This window comes from Chiloscyllium plagiosum, chromosome 2, assembly GCF_004010195.1.
Source record: "Chiloscyllium plagiosum isolate BGI_BamShark_2017 chromosome 2, ASM401019v2, whole genome shotgun sequence".
Classification (NCBI taxonomy): domain Eukaryota; kingdom Metazoa; phylum Chordata; class Chondrichthyes; order Orectolobiformes; family Hemiscylliidae; genus Chiloscyllium; species Chiloscyllium plagiosum.
Genome location: NC_057711.1, coordinates 31,514,625 through 31,534,220, shown reverse-complemented (window position 1 = coordinate 31,534,220; position 19,596 = coordinate 31,514,625). Strand labels below are relative to the sequence as shown.

The 19,596-nt window shown below is 38.8% G+C and overlaps 1 protein-coding gene across 1 annotated transcript in view; it reads left to right on the top strand.

Moving 5' to 3' along the window:
• The window catches only part of scamp1 (secretory carrier membrane protein 1), a 63,748-nt gene that overhangs the window by 8,836 nt on the left and 35,316 nt on the right, over positions 1–19,596 (top strand). Inside the window, exon 2 of the mRNA XM_043707067.1 lies at positions 19,256–19,333. Coding sequence (XP_043563002.1) covers positions 19,256–19,333 — 78 coding nt within the window. The remainder of the gene's footprint in view (positions 1–19,255; positions 19,334–19,596) is intronic.

Below are 19,596 nucleotides of genomic sequence, written 5' to 3'. Positions count from 1 at the left end.
CCCCCCAGCCTGTCTCAGTCAAATCCATCAAATTCAGCACCGCCTTCCTAACCTGCAATCTTTTTCCCGACCTCTCCGCCCCCACCCCAGTCTGACCTATCACCCTCCCCTTGACCTCTTTCCACCTATCACATTTCCGACGCCCCTCCCCCAAGTTAGCCTGCTGGACAATAAAGTAATGGCTGATCTGTTATATTTCAAATGTCATGTTCTCTTCTACCCCCAATATTGGGCTTTAAATTAAAACCCACATCTGCCTTGAAGATATTCAAAAATAGCACAACATCAGGTTATAGTCAAACAGGGTTATTTGAAATCTCAAGCTTTTGGAGCGTAGTCTCTTCGTCAGGAGAAGTGAGAGGGAAGCACACAGAACACAATTTATGAGCAGAGAGATCAAAAGATCATATAAATAGTGTGAGTGGAATATTGAATAATAAGTCTCTGCAGGTGACCAAGGGTGTTGGACAGTGTGCATAAAGTGTCAATAGCTGAATAACAGCCAAAGGGATGACCTATAATCTGATTAAACGCGGCAGAGAGATAATTGCAAAACATTGAGGTGCTGGAGATAAACCAAATGACTGGAATAAAATGTTGTTATTATTCAACACTCCGCTCACACCATGTGAATGATCTTTGATCTCTCTGTCCTTAAATTCTATCTTCTGTGTGCTTCCCCTTTATTTCATCTGTTGAAGGGGCTACGCTCTGAAAGCTTATGATTTCAAATAAACCTGTCAGACTGTAACCCAATGTCGTGTGATTTGACTTTGTCCACCCAGTCAAACACCAGCATCTCCACATCTTAATACTCAATGATCCTGCCACCTCTGCCTTTTAAGACCCAAGTCAGTTACAGGTCGTTCTACTATAAAGTGTGTTTCATTATCACAGATTGCCATAACATGATTGATGAACTGGGGACACTGTTTCTAAAGCACAATGTGTTGGTTATAATGCGATTCTGGCCCCATTAGTTTAAATAGTGCTGCTATTATGCGATTTTCTTATACCAAAGGTTTGCACGATATTGGAATTACCGCATTATAGCATACATTCAAGATTGGCTCTCTTTAAACTCAATTCAAAAGTTTGTGCATCTTGAGTTCTAAGACTCCTTCCACGTACCAATGTTTTCACAAGCTTTACAAAAAAAATTGCATAAGTATAAAAGAAAGAATAACTGATAGAAGCCATGGATTCCATTTGATCTGCTTCAGGGTGCCAGTTTACCACAACAGTTGACTGGGCATTGGGTTTTTTGTTGACTGAAGTTCTCTTTCTGTCTTTGATCTTCCTTCTTGTATATTAAATCATCACTTATTAACCTGCACTAGCCCCCGTACATGATCAGAGACATCTGAACTTTAGTGCACGAACAGGTCAGTCTCTGTCTTGGATTGGTTAGGTGCTCCATGATTACTTCCTACTTGGCTTCTTTAAAACTAATTGTGTTAAGTCACTATTTACTGTCACCTGAATCATTCCTTGACATGTCAATAATTTTTTAAGATTATGCCTTTCATATAAAATTGATCAGCTATTTGAGGGGGTGGAGGAAGAACATTCCGTCCTTTCTCTGTAAAAGGGCAACCCCCTAAATTTTAAACAGTGCCCTGTAGTTCTGGTGGTCAATAGCTCTTGCCTGTTTTCTGTATATCCTTTTTAGACTGTGGGTAGACACCATATTTAGTTGCTCTCAGTTGTCCAAACTGCTGAATCATAACTTCTGCATTTGTGGTTAGTCAAGATGTGACAAACATCCTGAAGTTTCCATGTGGAGCAGGATGCACTCCATGGGCTGGAGTTGCTCTGCTGTTGCTCTCTGTCTATGATAGTCAACAGCTCATGAAGTAAAGGACAGTAGCAAGGCAGATATAAAATTGACTGAGTAACAGGAAAACTGGGTTTCTCTGGACTGTTAAAGTTTTTGAAGTGGTTGCCTAGCAGTTGGTAATATGTATTACTGTTCTGGACTTGGAATGATTTCAACATTTCTCAAAGTCAAAACTTGGAAATATTGTGAACAAGCTTCAGAACAGGAACTGCAAAAATTAGTGTACCATTCAAAAAGCATGAAGCAGTAGAGGGTGCTGGGGTATATCTCTGCAAATCACTTGACAGGGTAGACTCCAAGCAATAATAAAGAACATGAAATCACTGACGTTATAAATAAGGGCATAGAGTACAAAAGCAAGTAACTTATGTTAAACTTGTATGAAACATTGTTTCAGCCTCCAATCCTGGCCATCATACTTCAGGAAAGAAGTGCAAGAGAAAATTCCTGAGAATAGTTCCAGGGATGAGGAACTTCAGTTATAAATGTCACCTCATTTCCCTACTCAGTCAAAGCAAAATGCTCAGACACAGAGTTTTACCTCCTTCATCTTTTATGCTGGGCCCTGGAAGGAGAGTGAATGATCGCCCATGTGCACAGAGACATTGGTTCCTGGTCTTCTCTGAATAGCAGTTTCTTAATGAATTATATAGTCATTTATAGGGAGGAGCACCCACCCAGATAAGGCAACATACAATAAAAATTACGCCATCTGCTGTAACACAATGAATGTTCTTAACCGTAACTGGCTTCACATGATGAATACTCTTCATCTTGTAAACTGACCTTACTGAATGCTTTCAATATTGTTAAATGGCTGTACATAATGAATGCTTTTCCACCTTGTTAACCCATCACCCTTTTCCTCCCACAGCCCATTGTTAACTACAGGTTCTTATATGATCTGAGTCATACTCAGGTGAACCTCTTGTTTCACAAAACTCAACCTTAAATCTTTCCCTACACGCTTATACCCTATACACATTCACAGATTTGGAGAAGCTGAGGTAGCTTATGTTAAGCAAAACATGATTTTGTATCATATTATTAAAACTGACGGCTCTGGAAAAGGTGGATGGACAGAAACTGCTCATAAAGGTGAACTTTTGTATTTTGCAAGTATAAGTGTGACTGGTCCATGGTAACTCTCAAAATGTTAGTAGTTCAGCAATGATCTTACCATTGAATGTTGAGGTAATGCTTAGATCCTCTCTTGTTGACGATGAACACTTCTGTGCTGCATATATTATACACCCCAAGCCTGGATGATGTTGAGGTTTTGCTGCATATGCGCACAGACTGATTAATCTGGGGCATTGCAAATGGCGCTAAATATTGGGCAATCATTAATAAACATCCCACTTCTAACCTTTTTTATGATGGGATAGTCATTGATGCAGCTGAGAATTGTAACCTTTGACAAATGTAACCATCATCTTCTTAAAGCTCATTATTAAGGTTTTTCCCCTTAATTCCTGTTGGCTCCAGTTTTACTAGGGTTCTTTGATTCCACGTTTAATACTGTACTTCCTTTCGTGAAATACAGTCACTTGCCTCACTTCTTGAATTCCTGTTTGAACTAAGATTGTAATGAAGTCAGGACATCGTTGGCTCTGGTGAACCCCAAACTGAGCACCTGTGAGTAGGTTATTCCTTTGTCCTTCCATCACTTTAAGTAAACTGATGGGTGGGAATTGGCCAGTGGACTCATTCTTTTTGTACAGAGGACATGTCTGGGCAATTTTCTACATGGTCTGGTAGATGCTAAGGTTGTAACTGTACAAGGGCATGGCAAATTTGTGAAGCACACATCCTCTGTACTGTTGTTGAAATGTTGTGAGGCTCTAATGCTTTCCATTGTACCCAGTGCCTTCAGCCTTTTCTTGGTATCATGTGATTGTCATTTTAGATAGCTTTGAATTCCAGACTTTATAGAATTCAAATTTCACCATCTATCATAATGGGTTTTGAACTGACATTTCTGCACAATTTTTGTCTTGGTTTCTGGATTGTGTTTAATGACATCATGAAACTACTGCCCATGTCATTTTTAAAAAATAAATTTGCACCAAGGCCTGTTCACCTATTTTGACCCTCTGCTTGTTGACCTCGATTGACCCTTGGTCACGTAACATTTTAATTTAATTCTCATCCTTGTTTTTAACTCTCTTCCTGGCCTTGGCCTTTCATTTCTCTAGAATCTCTTCCAACGTATTCACATAAGGCTGCAGATTTTCTTAACCAACAATAGCACAGAGGTTTATTATACACAAATCAAAGTGTCGAAACATATAAGACCATTGAATAATAAAACTCAGACAAATGAAATGTTTCAACCTGTTTCCTGACACTCTGGCACGATTTTAGTTCTGAGAAATCACACCCCTGTCTCAACTTCTTAAGTTTCTACCTAATTGACTCCTTAGTTTCATTTCAGTCAACTTTGGAGACAATTGATACCTTTTTTTTTCAAGCCTGGCACCAGGAACATTTCACAAAGCAAAGAGCCTAATCTTTCTCTATTCCAGTAGCTTGCATATCTCTAATCAAATTCACTATCTCTTGGTTTGGAAGCTTTATAAAATAAATCCTTTTTGAAGTGACTTGTTCCCAGAATTCCTGAAGGAAAAACTTGCTTCTAAACTCAGACCCTGTTGCTTTCAAAGCTTAACTTTTTTTTTGAATTTGGTTCCATCCTAGAACCTTCTGAATGAAAGCAAAGCCATATTCTTGCATTTTTACCCCACTTGACATAAACCTAACAGTGTAAGCGTTTTTCCATAACCCCAGAGAATTTGGTAGTCACATATTTTATGAGCAATATGGGATTTTAAGTCCTGGAGCGATTTGTGACCTGTTTCTAAAGAAAGCCTTTATACATGTGAAACTTGAAAAGGTTCAGAAAAGATTTACAAAGGTGTTGCCAGGGTTGGAGGAATTGAGCGACAGGGAAAAGGTGAATGGGCTAGGGCTGTTTTCCCTGGAGTGTCGGAGGTTGAGGGGTGAACTTTATAGAGGTTTATGAGGGGCATGGATAGGATAAATAGACAAAGTCTTTTCCCTGTGGTGGGGGAGTCCAGAACTAGAGGGCATAGGTTTAGGGTGAGAGGGGAAAGATATAAGAGACCTAAGGGGCAACTTTTTCACAGGGTGGTACGTGTATGGAATGAGCTGCCAGAGGAAGTGGTGGAGGCTAGTACAATTGCAACATTTAAAAGGCATCTGGATGGGTATATGAATAGGAAGGGTTTGGAGGGATATGGACTGGGTGCTGGCAGGTGGGACTAGATTGGGTTGGGATATCTGGTTGGTATGGACAAGTTGGACCAAAGGGTCTGTTTCTGTGCTGTACCTCTCTATGACTGTATGTAACCAACAACTATGCTGCCTTTTTTTGAAATCCAAATTTTAAATTGATATTTAGTGCAGAATATCCACTTTTCAGAGTTTGTTCTTGCTTAAAAAAAACTGATCTTGACAAACTTGAGATATGCAAAATTGAGCCATAGGGCAAATACAAAATAAATCTTCTCCCCCCTCTCCTTTAGAGGGATCAATAACCAATAACCATAATTTTAAGCTGAGGGCAAAAGGTTTAGAAGGGATTTAAGGAATAATACATTGACAGTGAGGGCACTGGCTATCTTAATTTTTATGCGTAAAAGGATGCTAGAGATGCAAACTGTCACTTAAAATTAAGTATCTAGATGAACATTTGAAATGCTAACGACTGTGAAATGTAAATAATCAAGTGCCATCTACTTTGGTCACATCATGACTGCACTGGCCAATGGGCCTCTTTCCATGCTGACCACTTGGACTAACCATGTTTAAAAATGCTCATATGGCAAAATGTGAAATTTACAAATGTGCAGTTTGATTTAGCACTTACAGAGCAGAAATGCGCATGTTCCACCTTTTTTAAGGAGTCGGCCACAATTTCATTTTTTGATGTTGGAAACGTTCTGCTTCACTCACCTTTTTTTTTGTTGTTTTGACATCAGGCTTGAGTAATTATATTGAGTATTCTTTACAACATTACAGAAGCTGGATATTTATTGTTTACTTTTTTGCAAATCCAAGATGCCAGTGGAAATCTTGAGAGCTCTGCAGATTTTCAAAGAGAAAGCAAAAGTGCAAATGTCTACAACAGCTTACTTTTGGAGCTGTTTCTATCTTTTTTTTTGTTTCCTGCCTGTTCTTGTTGCTCATGATAAAGTATGCGCATGTGCCTTGTGTAATCTCTTGCTTTGGTTCTTTTACCAGCACGTCCCATCCTTTGTATTTTGAAAACTAATATTGCAACTTGTCTTGTAGCTTACAGACTTAGTCTCATGAATTAGAAATATGACTGTAACACCAAATTATTTCTGTTCTTTCAGTAATGAGTGTCTACAGATTGTGCTTTCTAAACAAAATAGAACATATCTGCAAATGCAAATTGACCCCATTTATTTGTGTGAGCGCGAGAGAGAGAATGTGAAACTGTGTGCGCGTGTGTGTGCTGTCGAGTGAGAGTGTGTGAGGGAGTATGTATGCATGAGTGAATGTGCGAGCACGTCAGTCATGTGGCATTTTATGAATTCCGACCTTGGCAATAAAAACAGTTTGATTCCAGATTAAGACTGACGACAAACAAGGCCTTGCACCTAAAATGCATTGTATGGCCTGAGATGTCACTTCTTTTGTACTTATCAAGCCTTAAGTTATCTCGGGGCAGTGACTTAAAAGAAATTCTGATTAATATGCAAATCCCAACCAAAATTTTCACTTCCATTCTAACTGATTAAAGATTTACCAGCCATCTTAAGTGTGTTCAATTCGTTCTCATGAGTTGTATGACCCTTTGATCTTTTACTTATAAACTCTGTTTCTGAGATCTCCCTCTCTGTTGCATCTAAAGAAAAAACGATGCTCTGACAGTTTGTCTTGTCAAATAAACTTGTTGAACTATAACCTGGTGTTGTGATGTTTTGACCTTGTCCAGTAATGATGTAATCCTGAATTCATTTCCTTTTCTCTGACTTATTTTGCATTTCGTAATATGCTCCATATCGATGCTACAGAAGTTAGTAGTTCAGGAATATTTTGTCTTTGCATTTATATAGCAACAGTTATTTTATGAATTTTTTTTTAGTTTCTTGTAGTTCCTCATTTCAAATTCACATTTTAGTTATTTTGTGTCTCTTCCTATTTTCTCCTACTCCCTTCAGACTTATTTTGGAATTTAAAATAAAGTTATCTTTGCGCACCTGAACAACCCTTCATGATCCCAACTAAATCTTTCATGTGTCTTTTTTATAGTGAAACAGCACATTATTAATTGTGCAATGAGAGATACTGTCCTTTTCTAGTTACAGATATCCCCACTTGCATATTTCAAGAACTGTATTAGTGAATTAACAATAAACATTTGTGTTGAATGGCAGTTGCAACATTACCAATTTTTAACGTAAATGTTCTATTTACAATGGACAGAAGTACTGCTTTAGTACTATTGTTGTAAGCCAAGTTTTCATAGGAGCTTTACACAAGTACCCCCCCCCTGTCTGCCTAATGAAAATGTTTACATGATCAAATCCAGCAAATAATACTGCTTGTGGCAGTCGAGGTTGTGTAACCATTATCCTACTCTACATTTGGAAATACATTTTTGCATGGGGAAAGTGGGAGGTCTCAGCAATTTCCAAGGCATGGGCTATTATTGGATAAGGACATCTGTCTAAAATACTGGATCGACCTGAGTAAGGGCTGAATCGCTCTCATTTGTTGCAGATTAGCTACAGTAACAGAACTGGCTGTTTTTGGATCCTGGCGCTGCTGTCCGATTGACCAGCAGCTGTCTGGAGGGAACATTCTCCCAGATGGGGATGGTCCCTCTTTGAACCAATTAGAGCTGCTTGTGGCATACCATAGTTTGGGGGCAGCTATCTTCTGAGTTGATGGGCTCAAAACTGACTTTTACACTTGGGGATCAGGAATGCATTTCCCTGTACAATCCAACTCCTTGACCTGTTCTAACAGGATAAGGTACCACTATATCTAATTTCTAGCTTTCTCTGAAAAACTAGGACTATAAATATATTGTTTTAGTACAGAACTAATGTACTGCTAAAAACAAACATTTCGAAGTTTATCAAATTTTTCACTCGAGACAACTAACACTAAATACCAAAGCAAACCTTTTCACTTGAGGAAACCATGGACATTTGCACTCTGGTGCTTTCTTCTGGTAATCTAGACTGCTGTATGAATTGATATCAGTTGAACTTAAGAATATGGCAACTTGCGCAGTTGAGTTAAGTTCTCATGTCATGTATGTCAAATAGATGGTGTTACTGCGGAACTTATGCTAGGCCGTATCCTTTTCAACATCTTTTGGTAAAACAGAACTATGTTTGCTGGAAAACCTGAAACAAACAGAAATTGCTGGTGAAACTTGAATTTGGCAACATCTTTGGAGAAAACAGTTGACATTTCAAGTGACCTCCAGCCTTCATAGTTCTGTTTTATTTTAGCATTTAACTTACTGTCACACATCTCTTCCAGGTTTGTCTGCCTTGAGGTTCTGCTCCTCCTTCTCTCTCCGAGTTTCCAAAGAAAAGTCACTGATCTCAAAAGGTTAACTCTGTTTTCTGTTTGCTGATGCTATCAGATCTGCTGAGTTTCTCCAAAACTATCTGTTTTGTTTGTTCCAAACGTCTTTTCATTTCCATGAGAAACATTTATTTGGAATAGCACCTAATTTCCTACCACTTGCGTATTTCTAATATTATGTAGATAGCATTTTGTATGCGAATTCGAGGATTTTTAATCTGTTTTTAACCAGCTCCGCACTTGTGCATATCATCATTGGTGGGGGTTTTAAAGAACAGAACCATCATGGAGAAATGAGTGTATTTGATTCAAGCCAAACTTTTGAGTTAAAGTTAGAGTTAAATGTGAATTAATGAAGTGAAGTTAAATGAGTTCAGTTGGATGAAGTAAGAAGTAAATGTTGTAATACATGTATGTTTTGAGTATTATAGTTTAAAATGTTAATTTAAAAAGGGTATGTTTGCTTAAATTCTGAGTTGATTCCTGCCTTTTGTCTGTCACATCAGTGAAGAATATCTGGGTAAAAGGTTTGTGTACTCCTTTTTGGGCATCAAGGGAGTTCACTGCTGTGCCAGAAATCTAAATTTGCTAGTCAATATATGGGTTATGATTCATAAACTTGTAAATGGTAAGAGTAGCCTTCTCAGCAAACTTTTAAATAGGACATGAACTGTTTATTGCAAAGTAATGGCAACCTTGATGAGATCATTCCTCTATGCCGGTGTTGGACTGGGCTGTACAAAGTTAAAAATCACACATCACCAGGTTATAGTCCAACAGGTTTAATTGGAAGCTAGTGTGCTTCCAATTAAACCTTTTGGACTATAACCTGGTGTTGTGTGATTTTTAACATCATTCCTCTATGTCACAAACTCATGAACCACCCTTCGACTGCATTTTTTTTCATCCTGTAAAGTGCCTTGGCCCAAGCATCTTCAACTACTGCTTCATAAATCTTCCCTCCCAGATAAGATTAGAAATGGGAGTGTTTGCAGATTGCGCAATGTGATGCTGCAGCATTTACTATACTGAAGCAGTCCATTTCAAATGCAGCAAGATCTGGACAAAATCCAGGCTTGGCTTGACAAGTGGAATGCAACCATGAGTGCTTGGCAATAACCATTTCCAGTGAGAGAATCTAACCATTGGCACTTAAAATTCATAGGCATTGCTCTCCGAGTCCTCCATTATTAGCATCCCTGTTGTTGCCATTGACCAGAAATTGAATTAGACTATCTATGTAAATACAGTGGCTGCAAAAGCAGGGCAGAAACTAGGAATAATGCAGTGAGTAACTTGCTTTCTGACTCCCCAGAATTTGTCCACCATCTACCATGCATGAGTCAGGGGTCTCTACTTTTCTGGATGAGTGCAGTTCTAATAATGCTCAAACTTGATGCCATTCTATATGATATTTACTGCCTCCACTGCAGTGAAGCACCACTGTGTATCATCTATAAGTAGTACTGCAGAAATTCACCACAGCTCCACAAACACTCCTTCCAAACCCATGACCATTACCATCAAGAAGGCTAAGAGTCACAGTGACCTGCAAATTCCCCTGAGGCACTCATCACTTGGAAATATATCACTGGTTCAAACATCCTGAGCCCTTTCCCCAGTGGCCATGAGGGCCTGCTATCCCAAATGGACTGCAGCAAATCAAGAAGGCTGCTTAGTACCATCTTGAGGGCAACCAGAGATGAGTAATAAATGTTGGCCCAGTCAATGAAACCCATATCACATTAATTTTAAATAAAAATATGCTGTGTAGAATTCAGTGTTTCTGGCCATCCAAATGCGTATAGCCAGTATTACAGTGAAATTACTTTGAGTGGAATATGTTTGATAGATGAGAGATTTCAGAGAAGTTAGCTTTCTCTAGTACTTTTATGGTAAGTTCTAATTATTTAAGAAACCTTGATGGAGGTTTCCATCCAGTATCTAAAATATTTTGTGATTGCTCTGTATACTCAAGTTCTGTTAGCTCTGAACACACCAGGCAGGCTTTTTGCCACCATTTGACAACCTTGGAGCTCAGTATCCAATGTCAAGGAAGACATCTGGGAACTCCATCAATAGAAAGAGATGGCCAATCTGTGTCCAAATTGGCTGATTTATGAATACTTAGTTGAGCTCCAAAACAGTGAAATGGATTAACTTCTGTTTTGACAGGTGATGAATAATGAGTTTGTCTTGATAAGTTGATACCTTTTGAGCTTATAATTTATTGTTTATTCTACATGTTCATTTTGACATGATTTAAGAGGTATGATGCAGGGGAAAGATTCTGTTCAAACTGATGCTGTTGCTTTATGTGACTTATTTTGCATCTAGGGTTGATTGTTCTGACCACAATTTTGTTTCCCAGACTTTACATGTTTGTTTCAATAAATGACCTGCTTCTGCTGAATTGGTGAAAAGCAGCCATTAAAATAGCTGCTACATTTGTTTTGCTCTTTAACCTTGAGCAACTATCTTGCTGCCTTGTTTTGTCAAAGATAGAAACTATTCTTGTTCTTCTATCACAAATACATTTTTGTTAAACAGTCAAATTTTACCTCCTTTAGTCCAACCCCCATCTCCCAGTAACCAGACCTCCATTGGCTATTTCAGAACCTTGTGGCTGGAAATCTTTATTACAATGCTTTTAAAATGAAAGGTTAAAATTTCATACAATTAAGATATCCTTGTTGTTGTTCAAAAACCGTGTATCCAATTGCTTTAAATTGTACTTCTCCAATAAAATTGGCAGTAGAATGTCAGCTGCTGACGTTTTTTTAAAATGTATCGATTCCAGTTTTCAAAGCTGTTTTATCCATCCTTCCCTTTGCTGCTACTAGCTATTAAGTTTCATACATGAATAATACTGCCTTAGGAAATTTATGAACTTGATTGTAGCCACTTGGCTCATAGGTGTTCTCAAGCCTTTGACAATACCTTCCAAGTCTACATCTTTTACTATAAGAAAGGCAACAATTTGGAGCACTTCCACCTCCAGCCAAATGCCATCTTGATTTGAAGCTATATTGCCAATCTTTCAGTATCACTGCGTCAAACTCCTGTAAGTCCCACACTGACAGTACTGTAGTTCTGCTCACACCACACGGACTCTAAAGGTTCAACAACACATCTCCCCATCACCTTCTCAAGGGTGAAATAGAAATGGGCAATAAATGTTAGCCAAGTGATTGCCACATCCCAAATGAGTTCCAGTGTTGAGAGTTAACAAAATAAAACTGCTTGGGCCACTGAGCATTCCTCTGCTGTCAATCAAATGATGCTAATTTGCTAACTCGTGCCTCAAAGGACAGATGGTTTTCTTTGCTTAAAAATTGCATCCTAAAGAAGGCAATAATGATTGTTTAGCATTCTCTTAGTACTTGGGTGTTCAAATTTCTGTAATGGAAGCTGGAGTCAAAACGTTTATGGGTTCAAGGTGAAAATCTCCTGAAGTCCACACCAGATATTGTATTGGCATGCTTGTATTGGCAGATAATGTTCCTGTTAAGTTGCAATTTGAGGATAATTCTTTTCCTTCATTCATAATGACTGAGAATCTATAAACTCATTAATTTTTCTGACAGTTATACAGCTTGCTGGCCTAATAATCTTTGAACTAGGTGTTCATTTTTTGGTTCTTTATTATATCTAAGACATAGGGGCAGAAGTTAGGCCATTTGGCCCATCAAGTCTACTATTCAGTCGTAGCTGATTAGCTTTTTTTTAAACCCCCCATTCTCCTGCTTTCTCCCCATAACATTTGATCCCCTTGACAATAAAGTACGTATCTCCATCTTAAATCTACTCCATGACCTGGCCTCCATAGCCTTTTGTGGCAATGAATTCCACAGATTCACCACTCTTTAGCTGAAGAAATTTCTCCTCTTCTCTATTTTAAATGGCCTTCCTTTTTACTCTAAGGCTGTGTCCTTGGGTCCTAATCTCTCCTGCTGATGGAAACATCTTCCCAGCATCATTCTGTCCAGGTCATTCAGTTATCTGTAAGTTTCAATTCTGTCCCGTGCCCCCCTTCTATCCTTCTAAACTCAAGTCCTCAAACATTCCTAATATGTTAAGCCTTTCATTCCTGAGATAATTCTCATGAACCTCTTCTCGATCCGCTCCAAAGCTAGTACATCCTTCCTGAGGTATTGGCCTAAAATTGCTTTCAAAACTCCAAATTTGGTCTGACCAGAGCTTTAGAAAGTACATCTCCTGCTGTTATATTCTAATCCTCTCAAAATAAATTCCAAAGTTGTATTTTCTTCCTAACGATCGGCCCAACCTGTTCTAAAGAAAAACATTGACAGGAATGATTTTAATGTGAACATATCAAAAGTTGTCATCGTTTCAGAGACTGATTGCTATATATTTTGCTATGCGTGTGTGTGTGAGATGTGTGTGTGTGTATATATAGTTAATATTTTCAATAATTTTTGGGGCCAAACTTTTATGATGGGTATAAGGATGTAGCAGAGCAGTCTAGCAGTCAACAAATGATACATGTAGCATTGTTAGTTATCAATAAAGGAAAATTTATAGGATGCAAATGTCATAATCTTCGAAAGAATTGACCAAGTTTGTTATAACTTAATGTTTTGAGATGAGAGCTTTATTGCTTCATTTGTGAGCTATTCTTTAAACACTAACAAAGATATATAAACATTTTTTTTGAAATGTATAATTAGTAAGCCTCTCATTGAGACTCCAGGTCCAGTAAAAGGAAATTACATTTTTGTTTTACCTGTGGTCACAAATGGAGTGCAGGTTCATTGCTCCTTGAAAGTGGAGTCGCAGGTAGATAGGATAGTGAAGAAGGCATTTAGTATGCTTTCCTTTATTGGTCAGAGCATTGAATATAGGGGTTGGGAGGTCATGTTGCAGCTGTACAGGACATGAGTTAGGCCACTGTTGGAATATCGCGTGCAATTCTGGTCTTCTTCCTATCGGAAGGATGTTGTGAAACTTGAAATGGTTCAGAAAAGATTTACAAGGATGTTGCCAGGGTTGGAGGATTTGAGCTATAGGGAGAGGTTGAACAGGCTAGGGATATGGGCCAGGTGCTGGCAGGTGGGACTGAGATTGTGTTGGGATATCTGTTGGACCAAAGGGTCTGTTTCCATTCTGTACATCTCTATGACTCTATGACAAATCTATTTTGAAAATTAAATGATCATCATTATCTATTTTGGGGGATTGAAATGACTCCAGAGGTTGATTATCGTGTCACCAAGTCGCCCTTTATTTACATATGCATATTTATATGTGCTGCAGTCCTGTGGAAATTGCAAACAAACATGAAACACTTGTTCATGTCTGCTTCACCTACCCAAACTTTTTCCGTCACGGGATCTGACCTCTCATTGACCACTGAGATAACACCAGAGGCCGGTATCTCATCACCCTTTAATTTACACATACATAGTACTTGACACTGGTCTGGCTTCTTCAGAGCCAACTGTTGGGCGAACCGAACCGCTAACACTCCTCTTTATCGGTCAGCCCCAATTGGGTTAACAGCCCTAATCAGGCAATTCCTATTCTGTGGTCCATCTGGCAGACTTTTTTACAATCACTACAGGGTTACAGGTATAAATATATTGCAAAGTACTGGTTGGCAAGGCTGACCTAGCAACTTGTTTTAAGATAGAAGATTAAAATCCAAATAGCTTTTTGTGAAGAATTACTGAAAATGAAGAGAAATTGGGGTATGATTAGCGTCTAATGTTGCCAGAGTCTGATCTTGATGACTAATGCAAGAATCAAGTGAAAATGTGGTGGACACTAGTGACAGACCAAAGAGGCAACAAGATTTTTAAAAATATTTCTTCATGGAATGTGGATGCCACTGGAATGTCCGGCACTTATTACCCATCGCTAGCTATCCAGAGGGCAGCTGAGAATCAACAACAGTGTTGTGGGGCTGGAGTCCCACATAGGCCAGACCAGGTAAGGGTAGCAGATTTCCTTCCCTAAAGGAGATTATTGAACCAAGTGGGTTTTAACAACAATCAACCATTGTTGCACGGTTACCATTATATACCAACTATTTATTTTAGTTAATTGAGTTTAAGTTTCGTCATCTGCCATGGTGTGATTTGAACCCATGTCCCCAGAACATGAGACAGTGGTTCTGGATTACTAATCCAGTGATGTTACCACTACAGTCATTGGCATTGTCACTTGTAACAAAAGTGAAATTCAAAGTGAAGTGTTCTTGTGAGTGGGAAGACTGACATTTGGAATAGAAGCAAGGATTGGGTTTCATTCGTAAAAATTTTACCATAAGTATGATGTATTGGATGTCGACAAGGCTTGATCAGGGTGTGATACATTTCCTCTTCCATCTTTCAAAATCTCATGGACTTCAACAGACTGTGTGTACAAAATAAAACAGAACTTTTGATCTGGATATTCCTTGTTCAATGTTTACTCTTCATATTCCATTGTGTTCAGTTGAGCTTGGTAGTTAGAACTGAAATGGAAGGTGTGTGCATTTTTCCCCCTCTTCTCATTACTTCACAGGTCACAACAAAATTTTAATCACTTTACCCAGTTCCCGATGTGGTCAATCATACATTTTGTTGTGTTAGAATTTTTAAAAATTCCATCAACGAGGTTTCTTTAGTTAAATACAATTGTCGATTCATTAATTAAAGGAACAGGCCATTTAGCTTGTCAAACCTATTCCACCATTCAGTAAGACCATAAGATCTGTGGCCTAACTCCATATGCCTGCTTTGCACCTATATCCTTTGAAAGCCTTGTTCAATAAAAATTTAGTCTGTCTCCGATTTTGTATTTAATATTTGAATTAGCACTAACTGCCGTTTGAGGAAGAGTTCCAAAGCTCCCCTACACTTGGCATGTAGAAGTGCTTTCTGACACATCTCCTGAGTGGCCTGGCCCTAATTCTTAGACTATGCCCCCTATTTCTAGAATCTTTAAACCAGTGGAAATAGTTTATCTTTATCTATCTTGTTAATATCCTGAAAACCTCAATTAGATCACCCCTTTACCTTCAAAATTCTAGAGAATAAAGGCCTAATGTATCTAATCTCTGAAGTCCAGATATCTCCCTTGTAAACCTGCATTGAACCCCTCCTATGGCCAAAATGTAAAACTTATTCCATGAACTTGTTGGCACACGCATGCGCGCGCGCGCGCACACACACACCTTGGTCAGGCCTTTAGCGTGCATGTAAGAAGTTGAAGCTAAATACAATTTTAACCAATAGTGAGGATCGTAATCTGGGTGTATTGACGTTCTACTTGTCTCTGCTTCAGGGATACCACCCATTGGAATGACCATGTTAGGTTACCTCCAAGCAAAAACAAATATTGGATTAAGCCATGTTAATAGTGCTGATGTAGTCTGTAGTGGAATATCTTTGCTCTTCAACTTTCACAGTGAGAGTTTTAAGAATGGCTCGGCACGTGACTCTTTCATGAGAACATCCAGGAGTCTTGGTGCAAGAGAGAGCTTTAGTTGTCATGTGCAAGTTGAGGCTACAACTTGAATAAACTTCGCAGTGAAAGGTGGACGACTAAACATTCTCAATTTAGGACTAGAAATAGAGGCCTTCCTGTTTGTTTTTTTAACTCAGATGTGACCTTGATGGCAGGGTGAGCATTTATTGACCATTCCTAGTTGCCCTTGAATGTGGTAGTGAGCTGCTGCCTTGAACTGTTTTAGTTAGACCCGCCATGAGTCCCAAGAGTGAGAAAAAATATTTTAATAAGATTAAAGTAGAATTTTAATATTGTAAGTCTGGATTCAGGAGGTTTTAAATACTTTGATTTGCACATTTTAAGATAAATGGGTATTGAGAAATCATGAGTTCACCACTGAAAGATTTAAGTTAGAGACAAACCATAATTGATATGTAATCCTTGTGTGATCCAAAGAACGTGACATTAATTATTTTGGTGTTTTTCATACCAGTTTTCCTGATTAGTATTAGCATTTTTCATAATATTCTTGGGTGAAAATGGAAAGTGGTTTTAGCTTGAGATTGAGGTTCACAAGGAGGAGGTGTTAGCAATTCTGCAAAGTGTGAAAATAGATAATTCCCTGGGCCAGATGGGATTTATCCTAGGATTCCCTGGGAGGCCAGGGAGGAGATTGAAGAGCCTTTGGCTATGACTTTATGTTGTCATTGTCTACAGGAATAGTGCCAGAAGACTGGAGGATAGCAAAGAATAAGTTGATTGGGAATAGTCTACACAGTTTTGTGAAGGGTAGGTTCATGCCTCCCAAACCTTTTTTTGAGTTCTTTTGAGAAGGTGACCAAACAGGTGGATGAGAGTAAAGTGGTTGGATATGGATCTCAATAAAGCATTTGATATGGTTCCCCACGGTAGGCTATTGCACAAAATACAGAGGCATGAGATTGAGAGTGATTTAGCAGTTTGGATCAGAAATTGGCTAGCTTAAAGAAGACAATGTGGTGGTTGATAGGAAATGTTCATCCTGGAGTTCAGTTAGTAGTGGTGTACCACAGGGATCTGTTTTGGGGCCACTGCTGTTTGCTATTTTCATAAATGACCTGGATGAGGGCGTAGAAGGATTGGTTAGTAACTTTGCGGATGAAACTAAGGTCGGTGGAGTTGTGGATAGTGCCGAAGGATGTTGTAGGTTACGGAGGGTGATTGATAACCTGTGGAGCTGGGCTGAGAGGTGGCAAATGAAGTTTAATGCAGAAAAGTGTGAGGTGATTCACTTTTTGGAAGGGGCAATAGGAATGCAGAGTACTGGGCTAATGATAAGATTCTTGGTAGTGTAGATGAGCAGAGAGATTTAGGTGCCCATGTATAGGTCCCTGCAAGTTGCCACCCACGTTGATAGGTTGTGAGAACATATACAATGTGTTAGCTTTTATTGGTAGAGGGATTGTTTTGGAGCCATGAGGTCATGTTGCAGCTGTACAAAACTGTGTTGTGGCTGCACTTGGAGTATTGTGTACAGTTCTGGTCACCACATTTTCGGAACAGTGTGGAAACATTGGAAAGGGTTCAGAGGAGATTTAGTACGATGTTGCCTGATATAGAGGGAAGGTCTTGTGAGGAAAGGCTGAGGGAGTTGAAGCTGTTTTCGTTAGAGAGAAGAAGGTTAAGAGGTGACTTAATTGAGACGTAAGATAATCGGAGGGTTACGTAGGATGGACAGCGAGAGCCTTTTAACTCTGGTGATGGCTAGCATGAGGGGGGGGCATAGCTTTAAATTGAGGGATGATAGATTTAGGACAGATGTCCGATGTTTCTTTACTCAGTAGTAGGGGTGTGGAATGCCCTACCTGCAACAGTAGTAGACTTGCCAACTTTAAGGGCATTTTAAATGGTCATTGGATAAACATATGGATGAAAATGGAATCGTGTAGGTTAGATAGGCTTCAGATTGGTTCGAAAGGTTGGCATAGAGGGCCGAAGGGCCTGTACTGTGCTGTTATGTTCTAAATAAAGTTTGCTTTAAAAATACTTTAAGCTGGGTAAACATAGCTCTTGTGGTAGAAGTAGGTGTGTCATTCTATCTCCAATTCATTGGAGAAGCTTCTATGCAAGGGGTGAACTGAAATCATTTTAGATCATAGAATGGTCTAAACATTTTTTTTGGTGGGGTAATATTCACTTGATTAAAAGTGCAAGTGGAGGGAAACAAAAATGAAGGATCAACCTTACCAGTGTGCAACAAATGTTAAAATAAAAGGGAAATCTTCAAGGTCAAACAGGTTGATGTAATTGGTGAAGAATAGGGAATTGCCCTTGATGCTTGTATAGGGTACATGTAACTTGTCACTTCGCAGACCAAGCCTGGACAATTATCCAGGTCTTGTTTCATATGGACATGTACTGCATTAGTATTTGAGGAGTCACAAATAGTACTGGACATGGTGTATTCATTGCAAATATCCTACTCCTGAAGAGAAAGTTGATCAAGTAGCTGAACATGGTTGGGAATAGAACACAATCCTGAGAAACTTTGGCAGATATCTTGTAGCACTGAATGAATTGGACCAAGTGGTGACAAATCTTCAGGACCTGATGACCTGCACCCTGAGTTTATAAAATCATAAGCGGCAAAGATAAGGTGATTGGCAAGGATCCTTTCTCTCGGGTGGGAGTGTTCAAAACAAGGGGGCATATTTTAAGGAGAGAGGAGAAAGAGTTTTTAAAAGGATATATGAGGCAACCTTTTTGTTTAGTGACTGTGTGAAATGAACTGCCAGAGGAAGTGGTGGGTGCAGGTACAGTTGCAATGTTAAAAAGACATTTGGATATGTACATGAATTGGAAAGGTTGGGAGGGATATGAGCCAAATCCATACAAGTGGGACTAGTTTTAGTTTGGGAATATGGTCAATGTGGAATAGTTTGGACCAAGCTGTCTGTTTTCATGCTGCATGATTCTGTGTCATTAATCACTGATTGCTCAGAATTGTATCAAAAAATTATTGGAAGTCTGAGGGAGGGAAGCATTATGGAGAATACAAGAAATCATCCTTTTCAGTTTGTTTTGAAATATTTCTCTGAATATTACATTATTTATGTTTTTTTAAAGAAAGGAAATCCACTAATTGTATGCATGAAAATGTGCCCAAAGGTCAGGGGGCTCATTGGGTAATGAAGTGCACATGGTCTTAACTCCACAATCCAGTATCAATAACTGTTTCAATGTAAATAAATGTAGAATTTGAATAAAGACTGACTCCAGAATTTTCTGCTTTACAAGCTTATTTCTGTTAGTTGAATAGTAGTGATATTTATATTTCCTTAAAATACCAGTTCATGTATTGATTCTTATTGTTTTCTTTCCCAGGATCCATCAGTTACACAAGTGACGAGAAATCCTCCACCAGCATTAGAGGAATACAATCCTTTCACAGGTGGACGGACGGTATGAGAATTTCATTTTCAGTTTTGCTGTTGGTCCTAAATTTTGTGCTAAATCAGACGAAGAGTTAAAATTCTTCTAAAGGTCAGTTGTAAGTAACAATATATGAATGGAGAATCGAGAGTCTTATTGTCCTAGACAGTACACAATGTGATCGCCGCTTCCTCTTTTGAACGAGCGAAGGCAAGTGATGTTGGAAGAGCTACTTTGATATATGTTCCAATTCATAAGTTTCAGCATGTGAAGGCTCTAGTTATTGGAACTGC